The 20,268-nt window shown below is 50.5% G+C and overlaps 1 protein-coding gene across 3 annotated transcripts; it reads right to left on the bottom strand.

Annotated features, from left to right (window-relative positions):
• Positions 1-121: 121 nt before the first annotated feature.
• RHBDD2 (rhomboid domain containing 2) lies at positions 122-20,242 on the bottom strand. Of its 3 annotated transcripts, XM_047713650.1 has the most exons (6): positions 20,172-20,242; positions 9,609-9,735; positions 9,318-9,479; positions 8,839-9,246; positions 3,866-4,016; positions 122-1,078 (listed from the first exon to the last, which is right to left on the bottom strand). In XM_047713650.1, the coding sequence occupies exons 3-6, from the start codon at positions 9,430-9,432 to the stop codon at positions 721-723; spliced, it is 1,032 nt and encodes a 343-aa protein (XP_047569606.1). In that variant the 5' UTR covers positions 9,433-9,479; positions 9,609-9,735; positions 20,172-20,242; the 3' UTR covers positions 122-720. The 3 variants fall into 3 exon arrangements, with proteins under 3 accessions (XP_047569606.1, XP_047569607.1, XP_047569605.1); XM_047713651.1 differs by lacking the exon at positions 20,172-20,242 and having other exon boundaries at positions 9,318-9,483; XM_047713649.1 differs by lacking the exons at positions 9,318-9,479; positions 9,609-9,735; positions 20,172-20,242 and adding an exon at positions 11,358-11,621.
• Positions 20,243-20,268: the final 26 nt, after the last annotated feature.

Here is a 20,268-nt window from a genome sequence, read left to right as displayed (position 1 = left end):
CCTGGCTCAACCTGATCTACTTGTCTTCACCATCACACCCAACACTGCTGCCACCCCAACTCCCAACTCCGTTCTCTCTCACCCCAGCCGGATCACAGAGACACCACACAACACACGCAGGTTGGAGGCGGGTTCTTTATACAAAGGTAATCAACACTGTGGTGCCACCAGCAGGCCACCGCGGTTTGCAATGGCCCTCCTCACCACTCCTGGGGCAGAAGGCAATGGGGGGGGGGGGTCATGGTGGGGGGGTGACACTACACGGGCCCCAGGACTGCTGAGCTAGGCGCTCCCGAAGGGCAGACACAGACACACGGACACTAGAACCAAGAGCACCACACACGAAGACAGGCAGGAAATGCAGAGCTAGAACGAGCCCCTGGCAGCCACCGACCACCCCAGGGCGCTCTTCTCCCAGGCGTTCTTCGGGAGGCAGTGCGGCGGGTGGGAGCCAAGGAGCCCAGCTGGGCCGCTACGGAACTATGGGACCTAATCACGGAGCGTCTTGCCCTCTGCATCTGTAAACTGGGGACAATCAAATGCACTTCACAAAGCTGTCATGACGACTGCAACAGGGATATATATCAAAATACTCAACACAGAGCCTGGCACATAGAGGTGTTCGATAAATAATTTTTTGTCAAGAGAATCTTGGCTCCGTTCAGAGAGGACCTTCTTCAGAACGCCAAGATGCGAGACAACTTCCCTAGCAATTCTCTTTCAGGGGATCAGGACCCTCGAGCACTCCTTGGAGCCTGCAGCCGCCGGCGTGGCCAGCGCCCCAGAATACACAGTGCCAGGGCAGTTGAGGGGGGCGGGGGGCTGGACCCCCAGGGAGGCACCCGCGGAAGCCGGGTAGACGCCGGAGGAGTTGGGGGTTGTGCCAAAATGGTTCTGTACGTAACACAGGCCGGAGGCTGGCTGGTACGGAGGCAGGCTGGGCATGTGGCCAGGAGAGCAAGCCGGCCAGGCAGCTAGTTTCTGGCCACTGGCGTGCTGCATCTGGGCGACAGGGTGGCTCGGGGACAGGTGAGGGTGGCCACTCTGTGTGGGGTAGGAGCCGGGCATGGGGTTCAGCCTGGAACGGAACAAGAGAGAAGATGGTCACTCCGCTGGCAACGCCCAGGCCCCAGCAGTCACTGGACATGAGAAAGGCTCGGGTCACTGGGCCACTCTGTGTGACAACCTGCTCTGGAGATGTGCTGTAACTAGCTCCAAGCGCCAAGTGAGGAGGCCGGTTAAGCTGCACCGGTGAGAAAGCATCCCCCGAGAGGGGAGGCCCACCCACAGTCCTACAGGAAGCCGGGAGGATGAGGGGACACGGGGCTCGTGACTGAGGCCACCTGAGGCGTAACTGCTCATAGTAGTTTGTCCCCCAGATGGAGAGGGGACCTGATCGCAGCTGTCACTGTGTCTGTGACCAGCTCGGCGATGCTACCGAAGGAGAACGGGCCAACTTCTGTGGGGGGGAGGGCAAGAGGGCTCGACTGGGGGGTAACACAGGGCTCGGGCCCAGGCCTTGTCTGCTGTGAGCTTTTCTACCTGTGGCTTTCGGAGCGAAGACTCACAGCTCCAAGTCCCGACCGGCATGACCGAGAGCCAGATGTGTGCAGCTGCCCGTTTGAAGATGAAAGAACCAGCGCCCCCCCGCCCCGCCATAGACACACGTGGCTGGGACCACAAAGGGAGACACAGCCTATGGGTTTTGTCCTCTGAGCCTCTGCGCAGAGTTTCAAATATGGAGAATGACCGCCAACACCACGGGGGTTTGTTAGGTGACTGGACCGAATCCACACACGGTTCAGCTAAAACCTGACTTGACAAATGAGCCACTTAAGGGGACACGTGGGTGGCTCAGTCAGTTGGGTATCTGACTCTTGGTTTCGACTCAGGTCACGATCTCAGGAGCGTGAGATCGAGCCCCCGTCAGGCTTCATGCTCGGCGGGGAGTCTGAGTGAGAGTCTCTCTCCCGCTGCCTCTCCCCCTGCCTCTCCCCCTACCCCTCTCTAAAATCAATCAATCAATCTTACAAACAAACAAACAAACAAACAACCATCAAATCAGCTGCGTTAAGTACAGGAACAGAGCAGTTAACATTAACATCTCACTTCTTCTGCGACTCTTGAAAGCGCCGAGAATCGGGATTACCAGAAGTTCACCAGGAGCCTCCGGGAGGCAAAAGCGTCCAGACCGCTGTGGAGTGTCAGAGCAGACACGCGTGCCGTGACGCCTGTGTCCCACTGTTGGGCCCGCTGAGACGTCATGCTCTGTTCCGGGGGCCTGGGGCAGGCCGGGATGATGAGGGATCGTATACCACGCCATGTGAGGGACACGGAAGCACCTGAAGGGTCACCACCTCCCTGCCCCAGATCTGTCACGATGAGAAGGCATCAGACCTGGCACTGACGTGTCCCAGGTGCAGCAGGGCAGCCGCTGCTGTGCGTGGAAGGACTTTCTCATCAGGGGCTGCCTTGGCGATGAGCCCCCAGCGAGGAATGGGGTGTTAAGTGGAGGTCAAGGGACCCTCAGCTGAGGGGAGGCTCCTTCACAGGGGGCGAGTTTGTACCCAAGGACCCCTGAAGTCCCCTCTTGAGCCTATGAGAACTAAAGGCCTAAAAGCTTCAATACTCCTCTAACTGAATTTCCAGTCTCCCACATATTTAGACCCCAGGGATCCTGTGCCTGAAATTGGGTGAGGGTGCCATTTCTGGTTCTCCCAGTACCCCCCAATACCCCAGCCCCCAATGTCCCCTGCCTTTGAAGTCAAGGTCAGAGGGCCCTGAGCTGGTCAAGGCTGGGGGCGCCCGCCTCCGCAAATGAGCTACGAACACCAATTCGGCCAAAACCCTGCATCCGGGCCGGCGTGGCGCGCAGGCCCTATCCCACAGCTGGCTGAAGGCAGAAGAGGGCCGCCCGCCAAGCACCTGAACTTCACACGCATCCTTTCTGTTGGGGTACCCCGAAGGAAAGAGAGTCTCCTGCGTGGAGAGGTCCCAGCGCGGATGCCCCAGGGAAGGGCACAAGAGGCCGGCAGTGGGGAACAGCAGAAAGGGGGTGGAGAGGACCTGAAGAAGAGACCCTAGCTGTGGACAAGGCTCTCCTGCCTCTGCGTTACCTCAAGACACTCCTGTCCTCCTTGGGCCTCCTCTCTGCTAGGACGGAGTGAGGCTGCATGAGCCTGGGCGGCTGGCCTAGCAGCTTCCACAGAGTTAGCGAGCCTGGACTGGAAGACCTGAAACTGGCCTTCTCTTGTCGGGCGGCCAGGAACACGCCACCTCCCAGGTCCTGCGCTGTCTCACGTCCAAGCTGCCTGGTCGGCCGTACGGACAGGCGGCTTCTCGCCAATGCGGTGTGCTTCGCAGCAACGAGGGCTGGTGACAATGCTCGATGGGGCCTCTCCCTCCCACCGTCTGTCCCACGTCACTCGGTGGATACGTGAGCACTTGAGATGCCTTCCCTTTCCCCTGTTGGCTCAGTGCCTACTTCAGATGCAGCCAGGCAGGACCTAGAATGCTCGGGAGACATCTGTGCGAGGACGTTCCGGGCCCGGGACCATCCGCACCCTGTTCCCTTTCCCCACGACACTGAACCAGTCACTTTCTACAGGCCCTGGAACGGCTTCAAGAATAAGCATTAAGAGTTCTGCAACTTGGGCGCCTGGGTGGCTCAGCGGGTTCAGCCTCTGCCTTCGGCTCAGGTCATGATCTCGGGGTCCTGGGATCGAGCCCCGCCTCGGGCTCTCTGCTCAGCGGGGAGCCTGCTTCCTCCTCTCTCTCTGCCTGCCTCTCTGCCTGCTTGTGATCTCTCTCTCTCTGTGTGTCAAATAAATAAATAAAACCTTTAAAAAAGAGTTCTGCAACTTACTTCCGGCTGTGGGCTGCCCTTCTTTCGGCCGAAGAGCCCGAGATGTACTTGAACACCGAAATCCTCCTCATGAGGCTGAAGGGGAACTTCTGGTCGAGCTTCAGCGCGACGCGCTCAGAGAGGTCGATGGAGTAGCAGTAGGTGAGGCCGTCTGAGGTCGGCGTGTTAAGTAAAACTGAGGCAGCTCACGGGAGGAGGGCCGGACACGTTCCCGTAGCACACACGTTCCCATGTGTGCTCCCTCAGAGGGATGAGCACTTGCTCTACCCTACGCTGACGCTGACGCTCGGGGGAAACCAAGAGTTGCGCTTCTGTCCCCTGCCCCTCAGAGGGAACAAGGCCCGGCAGTAGAGGATGGAGGCGGTCTCGATACCCTCCGCAGGGACTGACAGTTTCTTGTCCGCTTGTCCTCAAACTGAAGGCACTCTGCCTCGATGTGACCGAGTGAGCCTTACGTGGGCCTCACTGGCAGTACTCGCCCCACGTGGTCACCACCCCCCGGAAGTGGTCTGAGGTCATCCAACCTGTGTCAACCCGCCACCACCTAGGCGGCCATAAAGACTTTCATCTTTATGACTATCGTCAGCTTTCGTCTGTCCGTCTATCCATCTATCCATCCCTTTGACAAATACTAACTGAACACCCATGATACACCAGGAACTGAGGAACGAGTGCCAGACAAGGAGTAAGTCTTTGGGACAGAGGAAGTGGTGATAAGCCATAGCTTATCTCTGAAACAGCAGGCTGGGGACCCTCACCTAGCGTAGGGAGATCGAGAAGGCTTTCCCCGGGAGGCGAGGTGTGTGCTGAACCCTGAACTGTGAGCGGTAGCAGCAGCAGCTGGTGGAGGGTAGTGGTGGAGAGAAGGTAAGGAAGTCCCAGGAGCTGTTCCTTGAGGCCATGTTCTCCGCTGGATGCTACTGGCAGTCTGATCAAGACGAGTCTGCTAGTGAGACTGGTCCCCTCATTACTGGACATTCGGTGTCCCCAGTCACTGGCCACCAAGTGGCAGCAGCACCTGGCCACTGTGAAAACCAAAAATGCCCCTGCATGCTTCTATGTCCTCTCAGGGAAGGCAGTATTATTTCCAAAGACTGATTTCCAGTGACAACCAGGGCTGCGAAGAAGTCCGAAGTTGTCCCGGCTGATGACTTTGGAATGCTCTTAACAATCAATTCTGTTTCTAACTCTGACCAAGTCCTGGTACCAGACTAGTCCTCCCACCATAGATAACTGTAAGCTGGACACAGTATTTTACGCAACCATCTTCACACTTTGGACAGCAAACACTGAACAATACCAAGTAGTCTGATGTATGTGTAATTGGTGCCCCAGAAGGAGAGGAGGAAACAGGATAGGAAAAAAAATCTTGGCGACACAGTGATGCTAATTTTTTTAGACTAGATGAAAACTCTAAATTCAAAGATCCGAGATCCAATGATCAACTCCAAGCAAGGCCAACGCAAAGAATATCACCACAAAGGCATATGATAATTAAATAGCTGAAAACCAGTGATAAAAAATAGTGAAAGGAGCCAGAAAAAAAACAATGAATTAAGTAAGGAAAATAGTAAGAATGACTACTGATGCCTCATGAGAAAATGATACAAACCATTAAGTCATGCAATGACATCTTCAAAAGTGAAAGATCAGAGAAGGCCAGAATTCTGTATTTAGTGAAATAAAGGCATTTTTAAGAACCAAAAGCTGAATTTGTCACCAGCATACCCACTGTATAAGAAATGTTAAGTGAGGTTCTTCAGGCAAGAGGAAAATGATACCAGAAGGAAACTTGGATCCACACAAAAGAATGAAGAGAATTAGAAGGGGCCCTGGGTGGCTCAGTCAGTTAAGTGTCTGCCTTTGGCTCAGGTCATGATCCCAGGGTCAGGACTGAGCCCTACCTTGGGCCCCCTGCTCAATGGGGAGTCTGCCTCTGCCCCTACCCCCACTCGTGCTCTCTCTCTCTCTCTCTTTCCTTCTCTCTCAAATAAAATCTTTAAAAAAAAAAAAAAGAATGAAGAGAATTAGAAATGGTAATTTGTGGGTGAATGTTATTTTTTTAAAGTAAGAAATATATAATTGATTGTTTAAACAAAAGTAATAGTGATGTACTATGGGTTTACAATACCTGTGATAGCAGTAGAAATAAAACATAGACACCACCACAAAGGATGGAACAAGAAAAATAGGAATACAATTCTGTAAGATTCTTAAGTTATATACTAAGTGGTATATTACCCCAAAGTAGTCTCTGATAAACTAAAAATGTGTATTGGAAACTCTAGAACAACCACTTAAAAAATAAGTCAAAGAGGTATAGTTAATAGCAAATAGAGCAAACCTGTAAGAGCCTATCTTTAAAAAATGAAATGCTGAAGGGGAACCTGGGTGGCTCAGTCTGTTAAGTGTCCAACTCTTGGTTTCAGCTCAGGTCTGATCTCAGGGTCGTGAGATCAAGCCCCATGTTGGGCTCTGTGCTCAGTGCACAGTCTGCTTGCGTTTCCCTCTCCGTCTGTGCTTTCCCTACCTCAAGTAAATAAATACATCTTTAAAAAAACCCCAAAAAACCTAGAAAAATACTCAGCTGAAGTCAGGAAAAGAGGGAAAAAGGAACAAAGAGAAAACAAAGAGCAAGACTTAACCTCAACCATATCAATAATTATACTAAATGTACATCAGCTAAACATGCCATTTAAAAGGCAGAGATGGTCAGACTGGAGAACTAACTACATGCTATCTACAAGAAACATGTTTTAAATACAAGGACACAAACATGTTAGAAAAACAAAGATGGAACAAGAGATACCACACAAATCCTAATTTTAAGAAAGAAAACCAGAATAACTACATAGTAATATCAGAAAACAAAGACTTTAGAGCAAAGAATATTACCAGAGATTAAAATGGTCCATTTCACAATGATAAAAGGTGAGTTCACTGAGATGACATAATAATCCTAAATGTGTATGCATCCAGTCATAGAACTTCAAAATACTTGAAGACTGACAAGAATTGAAAGGACAACATAGACAAATCCACAATTTTAGTTGGAGATTTCAATAGTCCCCTTTCAGTAATTGATAGAACAAGTGTAACTGTATAGAAGGCTAGAACAATGTCAACACCTTGACCTAACTGACATACACTGAACATGACACCCACCAACTGCAGAATGTCCATTCTCTTTTAAGTACACATAGAACATTCACCAAGATATATCAAATGCTGGGCCAGAAAAATCTAAAAAAGTTCTCTGACCACATGAAAGGAAATTAGAAATCATCAGCAAAAGGAAATCTGAAAAATCACCTAAAACTGAGAAATTAAGAGACTCATTTGTAAATAACCCTTGGATCAAAGAAGAAATCCCAAGGAAACTTGGAAAACACTTCTAAGTCAACATAAAAATATAACATCAAAATGTGTGGGATGCAGCCAGAGTGGTGTGTACAGGGGAGTTCATAGCTTTAGATTTCTTATTAGAAAAAAAAGGTTCAAAATTAACAAAATAACAATTTTAGAACAAGATAAACAAACTATGTGATCAATGTGTATTTACACACTGCCTACCCTAATAGCTTACAGAATCACAGATTGAAAGAGATTTTGGGAATGTACCTTATTCAACCTCCAACACTACCAATTCAGGTATTTAAAAAAAGGAACCCACATTAGGGCGCCTGGCTGGCTGAGTCAATAGAGTGTGTGACTCTTGATCTCGGGCTTGTGAGTTCAAGCCTCATGTTGGGTGTAGAGATTACTTAAAAACATTTTTTTGGGGGGCACCTGGGTGGCTCAGTCGTTAAGCGTCTGCCTTCGGCTCAGGTCATGATCCTGGGGTTCTGGGATCGAGCCCCGCATCGGGCTCCCAGCTTGGTGGGAAGCCTGCTTCTCCCTCTCTCACTCCCCCTGCTTGTGTTCCCTCTCTCGCTGTGTCTCTCTGTCAAATAAATAAATATTTAAAAACAAAACAAAACAAAGCAAAAAAACAAAAACATTTTTTTGGGGCGGGGTGCCTGGGTGGCTCAGTAGGTTAAGCCTCTGCCTTTGGCTCGGGTCATGGTCCCAGCCCCACATAGGGCTCTCTGCTCTTCGGGGAGCCTGCTTCCCCCTTTCTCTCTGCCTGCCTCTCTGACTACTTGTGCTCTCTATCTGCCAAATAAATAAATATTTAAAAAAAATTTTTTTAATATCATAAAAAGAGGAGTGCCTGGGTGGTTCATTCAGTTAAGTGTCCGACTCTTGATTTCTGCTCAGGTCATGATCTCAGGGTCGTGGGACTGAGCTCCACGTTGGGCTCAGTGCTCAGTGCAGAGTCTGCTTCTCCCTCTCCCTCTGCTCCTCTCCCCACCCTCCTTCTCCCTCTCTAAAATAAATAAATAAAATCTTAAAAAAAAAAAAAAAGTAACAAACCAATTTTAGAACTCCAACCTCCAACCTCCCTTCCCACTCGCCGCCAACCATCACTGCCGGAATACTTACACATGGGATGTTAAGGTTTATCCTCAGTTTCTAATCACCCATAAAAGCCTATCTCTAAAAAATTCTTTTCTGACAGACTAAATCAAACCAAACCAAAGCAAACAAACCTGTTTCCTCTTCCTTTCATGGAATATCTCCAGCTCATGGGTCTTTCAGATTCTTTCAATGAAGCTTCTTATCATAATTAGCCAAATGTACGTTTACAGTTCAGTTTACCAGGGGAAAAAACCCCAAATCAGAGTATTTCAAAGTGGCAGTGCTAAGCTGGGGTGAGGAGATAGCTACCTATGTTGATGGTTTTCCAGATGGGGAAATTCTGGCCTAGAGGGGAAGTGACCCACCCAAGACCACGTGGTTTTCAAAGCTGAAGCTTGAATCTAGATTACCTACATCTGAGCCCACAGTTCTATCTACGAACCCCCAGACCCTCCACCCTGGTGCACTCTTTGGCAGGTCACCACCCTCTAATTCCCTTCTGGAAAGGATACACGTTAGCCCAATTCCAAGTCCACAGACATTACTGAGGAATGAGGTCTGGGGAATGAGCCAGGAGGCGCACAGAAGCAGCCACGGCACCAGCATCGAGGGCACAACCATGCCAAAGACCAGGGCCCTCCTCATCCGAGAGCGGACAGAGTTGACTCCCAGCATGGCAAAAGCCACGGGGGTGAAACCTCTAGCGTCTTCCACCTCCCCCAGCTTCGACAGCGACGACACAGCTGCAAACGACAGGAAGATGATGGCGGAGAAGATGGCGAAGATCACGGTGAAGAAGCAGTGGCGGACGGTGCCCACGGTTCTCTCGAAATTGCCAGCAAAGCGCCAGATGATAATAGCACCGCAGAGCAGGGAGACCGGGTTCTCATAGACGAAGATGTACGTCACCAGCCTGTAAACTGCAGGGGAGCAGGGTTAGAGGCCTGGCAGTAGAGGGGCTCTAAGGAGGGCGAGCCAGGTTACAACCCACCTCGGAAAGGGGGCGTAGCTGGCTGTCGGTGCCACCGAAAATCAGCCAGGAGCCACGAGAGGCAGGGGGAGGCAACAGTGGAGGACCCAAGACTCAAAAGCAGAGCTGTGAACATCCAATATCCAATCCTTGCTCTTTCCCGGACCTGTAGCAAGTCCGTGACTGGCTTTCACGTGGGGGAAAAAAATAGAACCCTTTTTAGCATGGGATGGTCTTTGCATTGGTAACGTGCTTTAGAATCCTTTTTTCTTTTTCTTTTTTTTTTTTTTTTTTAAAGGTTTGCATACTGACCTATCTCACCGGGCAGTTTGAGGATTAATTAATTGTAACAGCTTCAGGGGTGGACTGAGTGGGTGTCACTTAACACTCTTTGTGCCAGTCTCCTCGGCTGTAATCCTGACCTCTCCTTCCATAGTGGCTGTTCAGAGGAAGAAAAAAGGGACCATGAATTATTTTGTACCTAAAAAGATCATAAAACTACCACTAATAAGATAGACAACGCAGACGTCTTTCTTGAAAGCGCTTATCCGATCTTACAGGTAGAGCAGTGCCTGATATGCAATATGACTGCAAAGAAACTCACTCGTGTCTTTCTAAAAGCAGTCATCGCTTCTGTACTCTTATGTCCCCGCAGGCCAAAACGGTAAAATGGAGGAGGGGACTGGTGAAGTCGCAGTAATACTGAACCTTGGGGGTGGAAAGGCTAAGCTGTGGAATCTTGGCTCGGTCACGTCCAGGCTGGCGGAGGGTTCAGTCCAGTCACAGGCCTGCCAGCTTTAGTGTCTTCATTGTAAAGTAACAGGATCACAACTGAGGCCTTGGAAGGTCTCTTACGTGTCAAATACTCCCACGCCCATGAACCCCACACTCAGAGAAGCTGTGAACTCAAGTGGGGAGAGGGGAGCTCAGTTGACACATTTTGCATTTGTCTAGGGGGGTATGCTCTGTGTATCTACGTTGGGGAGAATGGTCTGAGCAGGGAGGCAGGCTATGAACCATATACCTCGGCCGTCTCTGTAAGGTTGCACCATCTCAAGAGAACTTCACGATCTGCTGAAATCATTCCAAGTACAAAGTGAAATCCCCAGTATAAATGTGAAGATTCTAGAAGCAACTTTATAGGGTTTCGGTATTAGACACCCCTAAGGCTCCAGTTCCAAAACATCACACAGTAAGAAAAAAACAAAAACAAAAACAAAATCTGTTGCTGTCTCAATTGCATGACTTGATAGCTCTGCGACACCCCGGCATTAAGGCCTGTTTCACCCAAATGATGGCGAATAATAAAGCCTACGTCACTGGGATGGAGATTAATGCTCCTGAGTGTGCTTTGCGAAATAACAAAAGGGATACAGCTTTCTCATTTTCCTCCCCAGAAAAGAAGGGGGAAGAGACAGAGAATGGGGATGTCTCTTGCGGGTGGGTGTTTATCCTGAATCGATCTGCAAAATTTCTCAGCTGTAGATTACACAAACACCTGTTTCCCAAGGCACAAGACGTCTCCTTGTTGGGGAGTTGGGAATCGGAGTCAGGGTTAAGATGCACACTTAAGAGGAAGCAGAAGACGTTCTAAACCCCAAAGAGGCCAGGACGCTTCAGGGGTAGCCACAGACGATGCTCAAGCGTGTTGACGAAGGAAAGAAACTGTTCCCGGGGTGCGGGGCAGGGGGTGGGGGTGAGGCCCCCCAGCAGACGTCGGTGTGTATGTGACCGGGAGCGGGAGACAAATCCTTCTCGGGGAGCGAGCATGGGCGAACGAAGCGAATGGACGCGGGGCCTCAACCAGGGCTGTGGCGCGGGAAAGGGGGGCGATTTCGGGCAGGGGAGGATCACAGCGATGACGGGGATGCGACTCTGGAGGGACAAAAGACGCGGGATGCGAGGCCGGTCCTCAGGGCGGGGAGAACGATGGCGCGGGCGGAATGGCTGGAGGTGAGGCCCGACGGCGCGGGCGCGGGGAGGCCGGAGCCCGGAGCCCGGGGCCTGGCGAGGTGCGGGGAAGCGGGCTGGCCCCCGCGGCCCGGCCCCGCCCCTGCTCACCTTGCCAGTTGCGCAGGGCCTCGGAGCGCAGCGAGAGCCCCGACGGCGCCAGGGGAGGCTGCAGCAGGAACAGGCGGGGCCCGGACACCAGCAGCGAGAGCAGCGCGGTGAAGAAGGTGGCGGATGGCACCTCGGGACACAAGGACCAGCTCCGGTACCCGGGCTCCGAGGCCGCCATGGCCGCCGTCGCTCCCGCGCCCCTTCTCGGCGCCGGCTGCTCCTCGGCTCCTTCCGCCTCCCTGCGGCTGTCTCCCCTGGCAACAGCGGCGGAGGCGGCCGGAAGCCCCGCCTCCCGAAGCCCCGCCCCGCGCCGAGCCGCCCGATCCAGTCGCGCAGGCCACGGGGCGTCGGAACAGCGCCCTCTGGCGTGCAAGGGGCTGGGACCTCGCGCAGGTGCCGGGCTGCGTCCGCTTGCGGCGCGCGGGTTTGGATCTCGTGGGCTCCGCTCCAAACGCCGAATGATTACTGTGTTGCGGTTTACAGAACTCTTTCACACGCACGCGCACGCACCTGCCTTATCTGTGCTTATGCCCATTCCACCGATGAGGAAGCTGAGGTCTGGGGAGGGCCCTGGGTAATTCAGTTGAAGGGCAAAGGCAGATTTCGAACTCAGATCCTGCCCCTGCTAGGGCTTGGAATTGGCCGGGAGTACAGTGGAGGCAGGCTTCAGTGGCTGGATTGGAGAGGAGCAGGCAGATGAGGGCGAAGCGCTAGAACGTAATGGAGGGGAACCTGAGGGTCTTTCCATCCTCTATGTGCAGTGCTAAAATATAATTCTATGATTTTTCAGATGTTAATATAAAGCAACGGGACATGTTTAAATGAACACTGGGTGTTTCTAAACTCGTGCTGCTCATGGTGCAGCAGTGGGCATAAAAATTAATTGAGGTTTACTGAACAGGAAGCAAAAATATGAATCAGGGGTGTGGAGAGCTGCTAAAATCTGCAAATGGGAACTTGGGTTGCTGGAACCAGGTCCAGGCCCTGGAAAGAGGAAGGGGGTGGTGGTCCCGGCTCCTCGGCACCAGTCCCGCAGCTCCAGGAGTTCTGGGACTACTTCTAGACACACACTCTGGAAAAGGATGTAGAAAATTAGAGTTAGGGTGCCTGGGTGACTCAGTGGGTTAAGCATCTGCCTTCAGCTCAAGTCGTGATCCGAGCGTCCCCAGATCGACTCCTGCCTCTGGCTCCTGGTTCAGCAGGGAGCTTGCTTCTCCCTCTGCCTGTGACTCCCCCTGCTTGTATTCTCTCTCCCTCTGACAAATAAATAAATAAATACAATCTTAAACAAGAAGAAAGAAAGAAAGAAAGAAAGAAAGAAAGAAAGAAAGGAAATTAGAGTTTCTTTAACAAAAGGAGCCCAGTTTGGAAGAGGGGGAGGGAGGACTTCAAATCATATCTGATAAGTAACAATTAATTAAAGGAACCAGAGAGACGTCTCTGGAGAAGCTTCAGGGGTCCTGAACGGGGCCTGGGAACTATGTCAAAAGTTGTCCCTAAGGAGGGAGTAGATTTATTCTGTGTCACTCCAGAGGGGAGCACTGAGACAGAAAGGTGGAAAAGACAAGAGACCATGTGACATAAGGAAGAACTTCATGACAGTTTGGGTTGTCTGTCTATGGAATAAGCTGCCTTGCTCAATAGCGAGCTCCCCGTCACTAGTAGTGTGCAAGCAGAGGCCATGTGATGACTGACTTGGTGAGAATATTGAAGATTTTCAAGCATCAGGTTGGAGGTGGAAGTAAATGGCTTTTAAAATCCCTTTGGATACTCCAGTTCTAAGTCTGCATAAAAAAACACAAACACATATGGAGGGTTGATACATTTGCCACTTATCAGGGGGTCCAGGATAATTGCATTTGGTCTCCTGATAGAATGAGAATTGTAGGGATTTCACATATCCTACAGTCAAGGGAGCCTCCAATAGTCTATCTCTCTGACTCTGCCTCCTTCTCGTTTTTCTTCCAATTATCTCTCCAGAAAACCCCAAGACTCTTAAGCTCAGGGGATAGAAAACCAGAATGAGCAAAGCAGAGCCTTCATTAGCAGGCAGGCTCGAGGATGGGGCACCGAGGGGACTGTGAATCGATTTTGTTCTAATCCATTTTGCCCTTGGGTCGGCTAAGAGACATTCTAGAGCCTCCAATATGCTACCCAGGGACGCCTCTGTCTCTGGTTCCACTAAGTATCCTCTGCCCTCCTGGAGAGTGTGTGGCTCTTCAGGTGCCAGACTTTCAGGCTTTGTGACAGAAAACACACACATAAGTGTGGATGTTTTCAGATCAAATCCACGAGCAAATGCTGTTGGCTCTGCCTCTCACTCCCTATCTGGCCTCATGGGTGTTTTGAGGTTTTTTGGTTGTTTTTTTTTGTTGTTGTTTTTTAAGATTTATTTATTTATTTATTGTAGAGAGAGAGCAAGAGCGACTGCAGGGGGCAGGGTTGGGGAGAAGGGGGTAAGGAGCCGAGGGAGAGAATCTTCAAGCAGACTCCCTGGAGAGCTTGGAACCTGACGTGGGGCTGGATCTTATGACCTGTTAGATCTCTACATGAGCCAAAACAAAGAGTCAGATGCTTAACTGGCTGAGCCATCCAGGCGACCCTGGGGATGGTTTTTTAAAAAGTAAATCAGGGGCGCCTGCATGGCTCAGTTGGTTAAGCGGCTACCTTCAGCTCAGGTCACAATCCCCAGGTCCTGGGATCGAGCCCTGCGTGGGGCTCCCTGCTCAGCAGAGAGTCTACTTAAAATAATAATAATAATAATAATAATAAAAATTAAAAAGTAAATCATGGGACACTTGGGTGGCTCAGTTGGTTAAGCATCTGCCTTCGGCTCGGGTCACAATCCTAGGATCCTGCGATTGAGCCTCGCATCGGGCTCCCTGCTCAGTGGGGGAGTCTGATTCTCCTTTTCCTTCTCTGTGTGCCCCCCACTCAAATAAATAAAAAAAAATCTTAAGAGAAAAAAAACAACTCAGAAGAGCCTAGGTGCATCTCATGTGTCCTGTTCCCTGCGAATCTTCCTCAGTCCCTCTTTTACCAGCTTATTTTCCCTGAGGGAGACAGAATAATGGCCCCCCACAAGTGTCCATGTCCTAATCCCCAAATCCCATGTATATGTTACCCTCTGTAGCAAAAGGGACTTTGCCAATGTGATTAAATTAGGAATCTTGAGATTATCCTGAGCCGATGGAATCATGAGGGTCCTTTTAAGGAGGCAGGAGGGACAGAGGGAAGAAGGCAGTATGAGGACAGAAACAGAGTCGGAGCTTTGTGCTTTGAAGACCAAGGCAGGGGCTGCCAGCCAAGGAATGAGGCAATCTCTAGAAGCTGGAGAACGCAAGGAAACGGATTCCCCCCCCCACCCCCCGGAGTCTCCAGGAAGAACGCAGCTCTGCCAACACCCTGATTTTAGTCCCATAAAATCCAGTTTGAACTTTGAACCCCAGAAGTATTAAGGTTATCAATTTGTGGGGTTTCCTTTCAATTTTAAAATCATGGCAAAAATACACACATTTACCCTCTTAATCATTTTTTTTTTAGATTTTTTTTTAAAATTTATTTCTTTGACAGAGACAGATCAGAAGTAGGCAGAGAGGAAGGCAGAGAGAGGAGGAAGCAGGCTCCCTGCCGAGCAGAGATCCCGACCTGGGACTCGATCCCAGGACCCTGAGATCATGACCTGAGCTGAAGGCAGAGGCTTTAACCCACTGAGCCACCCAGGCGCCCTCTCTTAATCATTTTTAAGTGTACAGTTCATTCGCCCTTAAGTGTAAGTACATTCGCCCTTAGGAGACTGTGAAGTCTGCGAGGGTAGACACCTGTTCTGGAGCCCAGGACACAGTCGGTGCTCAGAAATACTTGGTGGTCCCTCCTCTACGCAGCTGATGTCTTTGCACGGGGAAGAGAAGGTTGTTTGAGGAGCTGGAAACGAGCACCCCAGATGCCTCGCTTGGCACAGCTAAGACAGCTCTGTGACCAGTGCTAACCACCCATCTTGGTAGGCTGGGGTGCTCCTGGATTTGCGTCCCCACCCCGATCCCAGGGCATGTCTGCAGAAGGCATAGAATGACTTCAACGCCCCCGCCCCCCGGGGCCTAGGTATGGGGTGGGGGACTGAGCCAGGGGTGTGGGACATTAGGTCTGGCGGTGGGGTTGTCCCCAAGGGGTCCCAGCCTCTCAGCTCCAGTGCACGGAGCAGCGCAGCTCCTTGTCAGCCAGCGCTGGACTTCTTGACCCCGCAGCTGTGGGAGGATGGCAGCGGAGCAGAACGACAAGGACTGCCTGATCCACCTTTCCAGCTTCATTCAGCCGTCCCGGAGCCTCCAAGCCACGTCCTTACTGCCCCCTGGTGGACAGTTCGGTGCAGGGCGGGGGAAAGGCCCCGTCCCAGGGCAGAATACTGCCCTCTGCTGGCCCTCTCTGGAAGCGGCTCACATCCAGACGGATAGTTTAATCTTGGGGGTCTGGGGGTGGGGGGCGACCGCTGAGTAGCTCCCTTAGGTCCCAAATCCTGGATGGCGACACTCCACGGCAAGATAACTGCAGCTTCCCACAGCATTCATTTACCACGCCATCTCTCTCCAGTTTTGTTCCACACTCCCAGAATGGGGACATCCAGCAGTAAGCCTAAACTCACAGCCCCCCACAAAGGATGGAAGGCTAGGGCCCCCCACCCCTTCTGATGGCAGCCCGGCTTCCATAGGGATCCTCAGGATCTCCCCCCGCATTTGGCTTCAATGCGTCATGGAAAGTGAGGTAGGCCGGAGCCAGAGAGTTGAAGCCCTCCTGGGCCATGTTGTGGGCTGACTGCTCTAGGCACAGCCGGAAGTGTAAGGGGTTAAGCTGGGGGAGTCATGACCCGTTCATGTTTTAGAAAGTATGGGGAAATGAGCACCGTCAACATTGCTGAGAGGATTGAAAATTGGTACAATTTCTGTGGAAGGAGGTTTTGCAATGTCTTTCAAAATGACTAACACGTCATGTAGCTCTGAGCCAGCAACTCCGTCTCTAGGATTTTAAGCTACAGATGTACTTGCCTATTTGGAAATGTCTTATACAAACAGCCAGTCATTGTGGTGTTGACTGAAATAATAAAACGACAGCCCGGTGTCCGTCATTGCAGGAATGATTAGTATAGTCTGTCCCTTCAAAGGAAGACCCAGTCATAACAAACCGACAAAACCAGACAAAAAACAATAACGAGGAAGCTATATCTCAATACGGAATGATATCTAAAAGATTTCGCTGAATGGGAAAAGCAAGGTTAATAACAGTGGATATAGTGCACTACCATAAATATAAAGATGTGGGAGAGATAAACATTCTTTTTTTTTTTATGCTAAATGACCATTCAGTTTCACACTCCCCAGGGCAGTTTCACACTTCCCTCCACAGTCCACGTCCTTCCCTTCCCTAGGTGCTGACCCTGAGAGTGTTCCTGCAATAAATTCTAACCTTCATCTCAGGGTGTGCTTCTGGGAAAGCACAAATTTAATTTTACTGGAAGTCCCCGGTTTTCCAAAGTGGTTCGCTATTTTATACTCCTACCAACAGTAAATATAATTTCAGTTGCTTCCTGTCTTTGTTAATACAGATGTGTGTTCTTTTCGGTTTTAATTGGTCTTTCCATGATGGCTGAGCACTTTCTCAAGAACTTGTTGGCCAAAAAGAGGAAAAGAGATAACTCTGGCTGCTGTGTGGAAGGGGCACGAGTAAAAAGAGGTGGCCCCATCAGTACATAGTACAGGGTCCCAGATAGAGATGATGATGGCCGGATACACATCATCGCTGCGGAGATGGAGGGGACGCCTGGGTGGCTCAGTTGGTTAAGCGTCTGCCTTCGGCTCAGGTCATGATCCCAGGGTCCGGTCCATCTCCCTCTGCTGCTCCCCCTGATTGAGCTCTCTCTCTCTCTCTCTCAACTAAATAAAACCTTTTTTAAAAATTAGAGAAAAGTAAAAATAAAATAAAATAAAAATAAATCAGAGATGGAGAGCCTATGAGATGGCTGATGGAGTGGGTATGCAGGGTAAGAAAAAGAGAGAAATCGAGAGGGGACTCCTTCAAGGTGCCCCTTACAGATCTGGGAACAAGGAAGGAGAGAACAACTTTAGGGGAGTGTAGAAATCATTTGGAAGGAGAGGAAGGATTGGGAGAGCTCGAAAGGGTAGGGAAGGCATTGAGGGCGGGGGAACAGGATGGATGGAGAATGAGTCTGCACAAAGTTGTAGAATCAAAATGGTGTGGTGCTGGCCTCAGGACAGGCATATGGACCAATGGGATAGAACAGAGAGCCCAGAAATAAACCCTCACATACATACCAACTAATATTCAACAAGACCTATGGGTGCCTTTCCATGGTGGGAGGAGAGTCTTTTCAACAGATGGTGTTGGGAAAGCTGGGTATCCACATGCAAAAGAGTAAATTCAGATCCTTATCTTGTACAAAAAGAACAGAAACAAAATTTAATTCAAAATGGATAAAAACCTTTAAACTCTAAAACTCCTAGAAGAAAAAAAACGGGGCGGGGGGGATCTTTATGACATTCAATTTGGCAGTGATTTCTTGGATAAGGACACCAAGGGAGCAGGCAATAAGGGGAAAAAGGGATACCTCGAACTTCGTTAAAATTAAAAACCTTGCCTGCATCGAAGGACACGATTAAGAGAATGAAAAGACAACCCACAGAATGAGAGAAAACTCTGTGATGAAAATATAGGTGTAAATCTTTGGGACCTTTGATGAGATACCAGTTTCTTAGTGTGTTTTTTTTTTAAGATTTTATTTATTTATTTGACAGAGATCACAGGTAGGCAGAGAGGCAGGCAGAGACAGGGGAGGAAGCAGGCTCCCTGCAGAGCAGAGAGCCCAATGCGGGGCTTGATCCCAGGACCCTGAGATCATGACCTGAGCTGAAGGCAGAGGCTTAACCCACTGAGTCACCCAAGCGCCCCTAAATCACATATTTGATAAGGGTCTGGTATCCAGACCATGTAAAGAACTCTCATAACTCAACCATAAAAAAGGCAACCCAGTTAAAAACTCGGGCAAGGGATGTGAATGAACATTTCTCCAGAGGAGACAAACACCAATAAATACACGCTCGACCTCATTCATCCCTTGGGAAACGCAAATCACAACCGAATTGAGAGGCCTCTTCAGACTCAGTAGGAATTCTGTACTGAAAGAAAGAAGGAAAGAGAGAGGAAGGAAGCAAAATGGTGCGGTTACTGTAACACAGTGGCAATTTTTCTAAACAGAATTACCAAAGGGCTCCGCAATTTTGAATCCCACACACATACCCAAGGGAACTGAACGCAGGTGTTCAAACAAAAGTATACACAGCAATGTGCACATCAGCATTAACCACAATCAGCCTCCCAGTAGAAATAGCCCGACCGTCCATCAATGGATGCGTGGCCAGATAACACGTGATATATACATACAGAGACGTATTTGGCCATAAAAAGGAATGAAGGACTGATGCTGAAACACAGATGAATCTTGAAAACGTTAAATGGAGGAAACAAGTCTGAAAGGAGCACAGATTGGGAAATGTCCAGCGTAGGCAAATCCACAGGGACAGAAAACACACTAGTGGTCGCCACAGTGGTCCCCCCCCCCGGGGGCGGGGAAGGGAAATGGGGCGTGAGCGCTAATGGGTATGGTGTCTTTTTGGGAGTGATAAAAATGTCCTAGGATTAATGGTGATGGTTGCCCAGCTTTTTTTTTTTTTAAGATTTTATTTATTTGATATAGAGAGAGAGATCACAAGTAGATAGAGAGGCAGGTAGAGAAGAGGGGGAAGCAGGCTCCCTGCTGAGCAGAGATCCTGATGTGGGGCTTGATCCCAGGACTCTGAGATCATGACCTGAGGCGAAGGCAGAGGCTTAACCCAGTGAGCCACCCTAGGCGCCCCTGCCTAGCTTTTATTTTTTTGAGAGGGAGAGAACACGTGTGCTTGCAGGCACATGGCAGGAGGGAAAGAGGGAGGGGGAGAGAGAGAATCTTAAGCAGGCTCCATGCCCAGCGCAATCTCACAGCCCTGAGATCATGACTTGAACTGAAATTAAGAGTGGGACCCTTTACTGACTGAGCCACCCAGGCACCCCTGGCCCTTTTTAGAGAGTACACAACTTTTTGAATATACTAAAATCTACAGAATCTGTACACTTAATAATGGTGGATTTTATAGTAGGTGAATCAAATCTCCACAAAAAAATGTGTGCAGAGAAATATAAATGTAAGAATAAATGAAAAACACGATATTAGAGGCGAGATGGTGGAGGAGTAGCCCACTGAGATGACATCAGGTAGCAGGAGTTTGGCTAGACAGTTATCAAACCATCCCGAACACCGACAAACCCAACAGGAGATGGAAGAGAAGAAGAGCAGCAATTCTAGGAACAGAAAAGCGACCACGTTGTGGAAGGCGGGTGGCACGGAGAAGTGAACGGGAAGCGACGGGAGGACAGACCACGGGGGGGGGGGGGGGGGGGGGGGGGGGGGGGGCGGCTCCCGGCCAGCGCTGGAGCCAGAGCACAGAATCCGACCCTGTAGGAGTCGCTCCAAGGAGAGACGTCGCTGCAGAGGCGGAGCGGTGGCAGGGCCCTCACGGGGACTGCATGGTCTCAGGTCACGCGGGGTCACAGAAGGAGCGGGGGTGTCTGAGGGTGGCAGAGCTTGCGGGTACCGGAGTGGGGATGCCGGCGGCTCTCAGCTCGGGGTCACCTTAACCCGTGACCCAAGGCACAGTCGGGCCACGGCTCTCCGCACAGGGACCCCACGCGCGGCAGATCTGGGACACTCACCGTCCTTCTCCGGGAGGAGCCTGCGGGGAAGTGCGGTGGGAAGCTGCGGGTTTGCGGACTCCAGACGGGCCGCGCCAGAGATGGAGATGCTCGGTCA

This window comes from Lutra lutra, chromosome 18, assembly GCF_902655055.1.
Source record: "Lutra lutra chromosome 18, mLutLut1.2, whole genome shotgun sequence".
Taxonomy (NCBI): Eukaryota; Metazoa; Chordata; class Mammalia; order Carnivora; family Mustelidae; genus Lutra; species Lutra lutra.
Note: the sequence above shows the minus strand (reverse complement) of the source record. Positions and strands in the feature narration are given on the sequence as shown.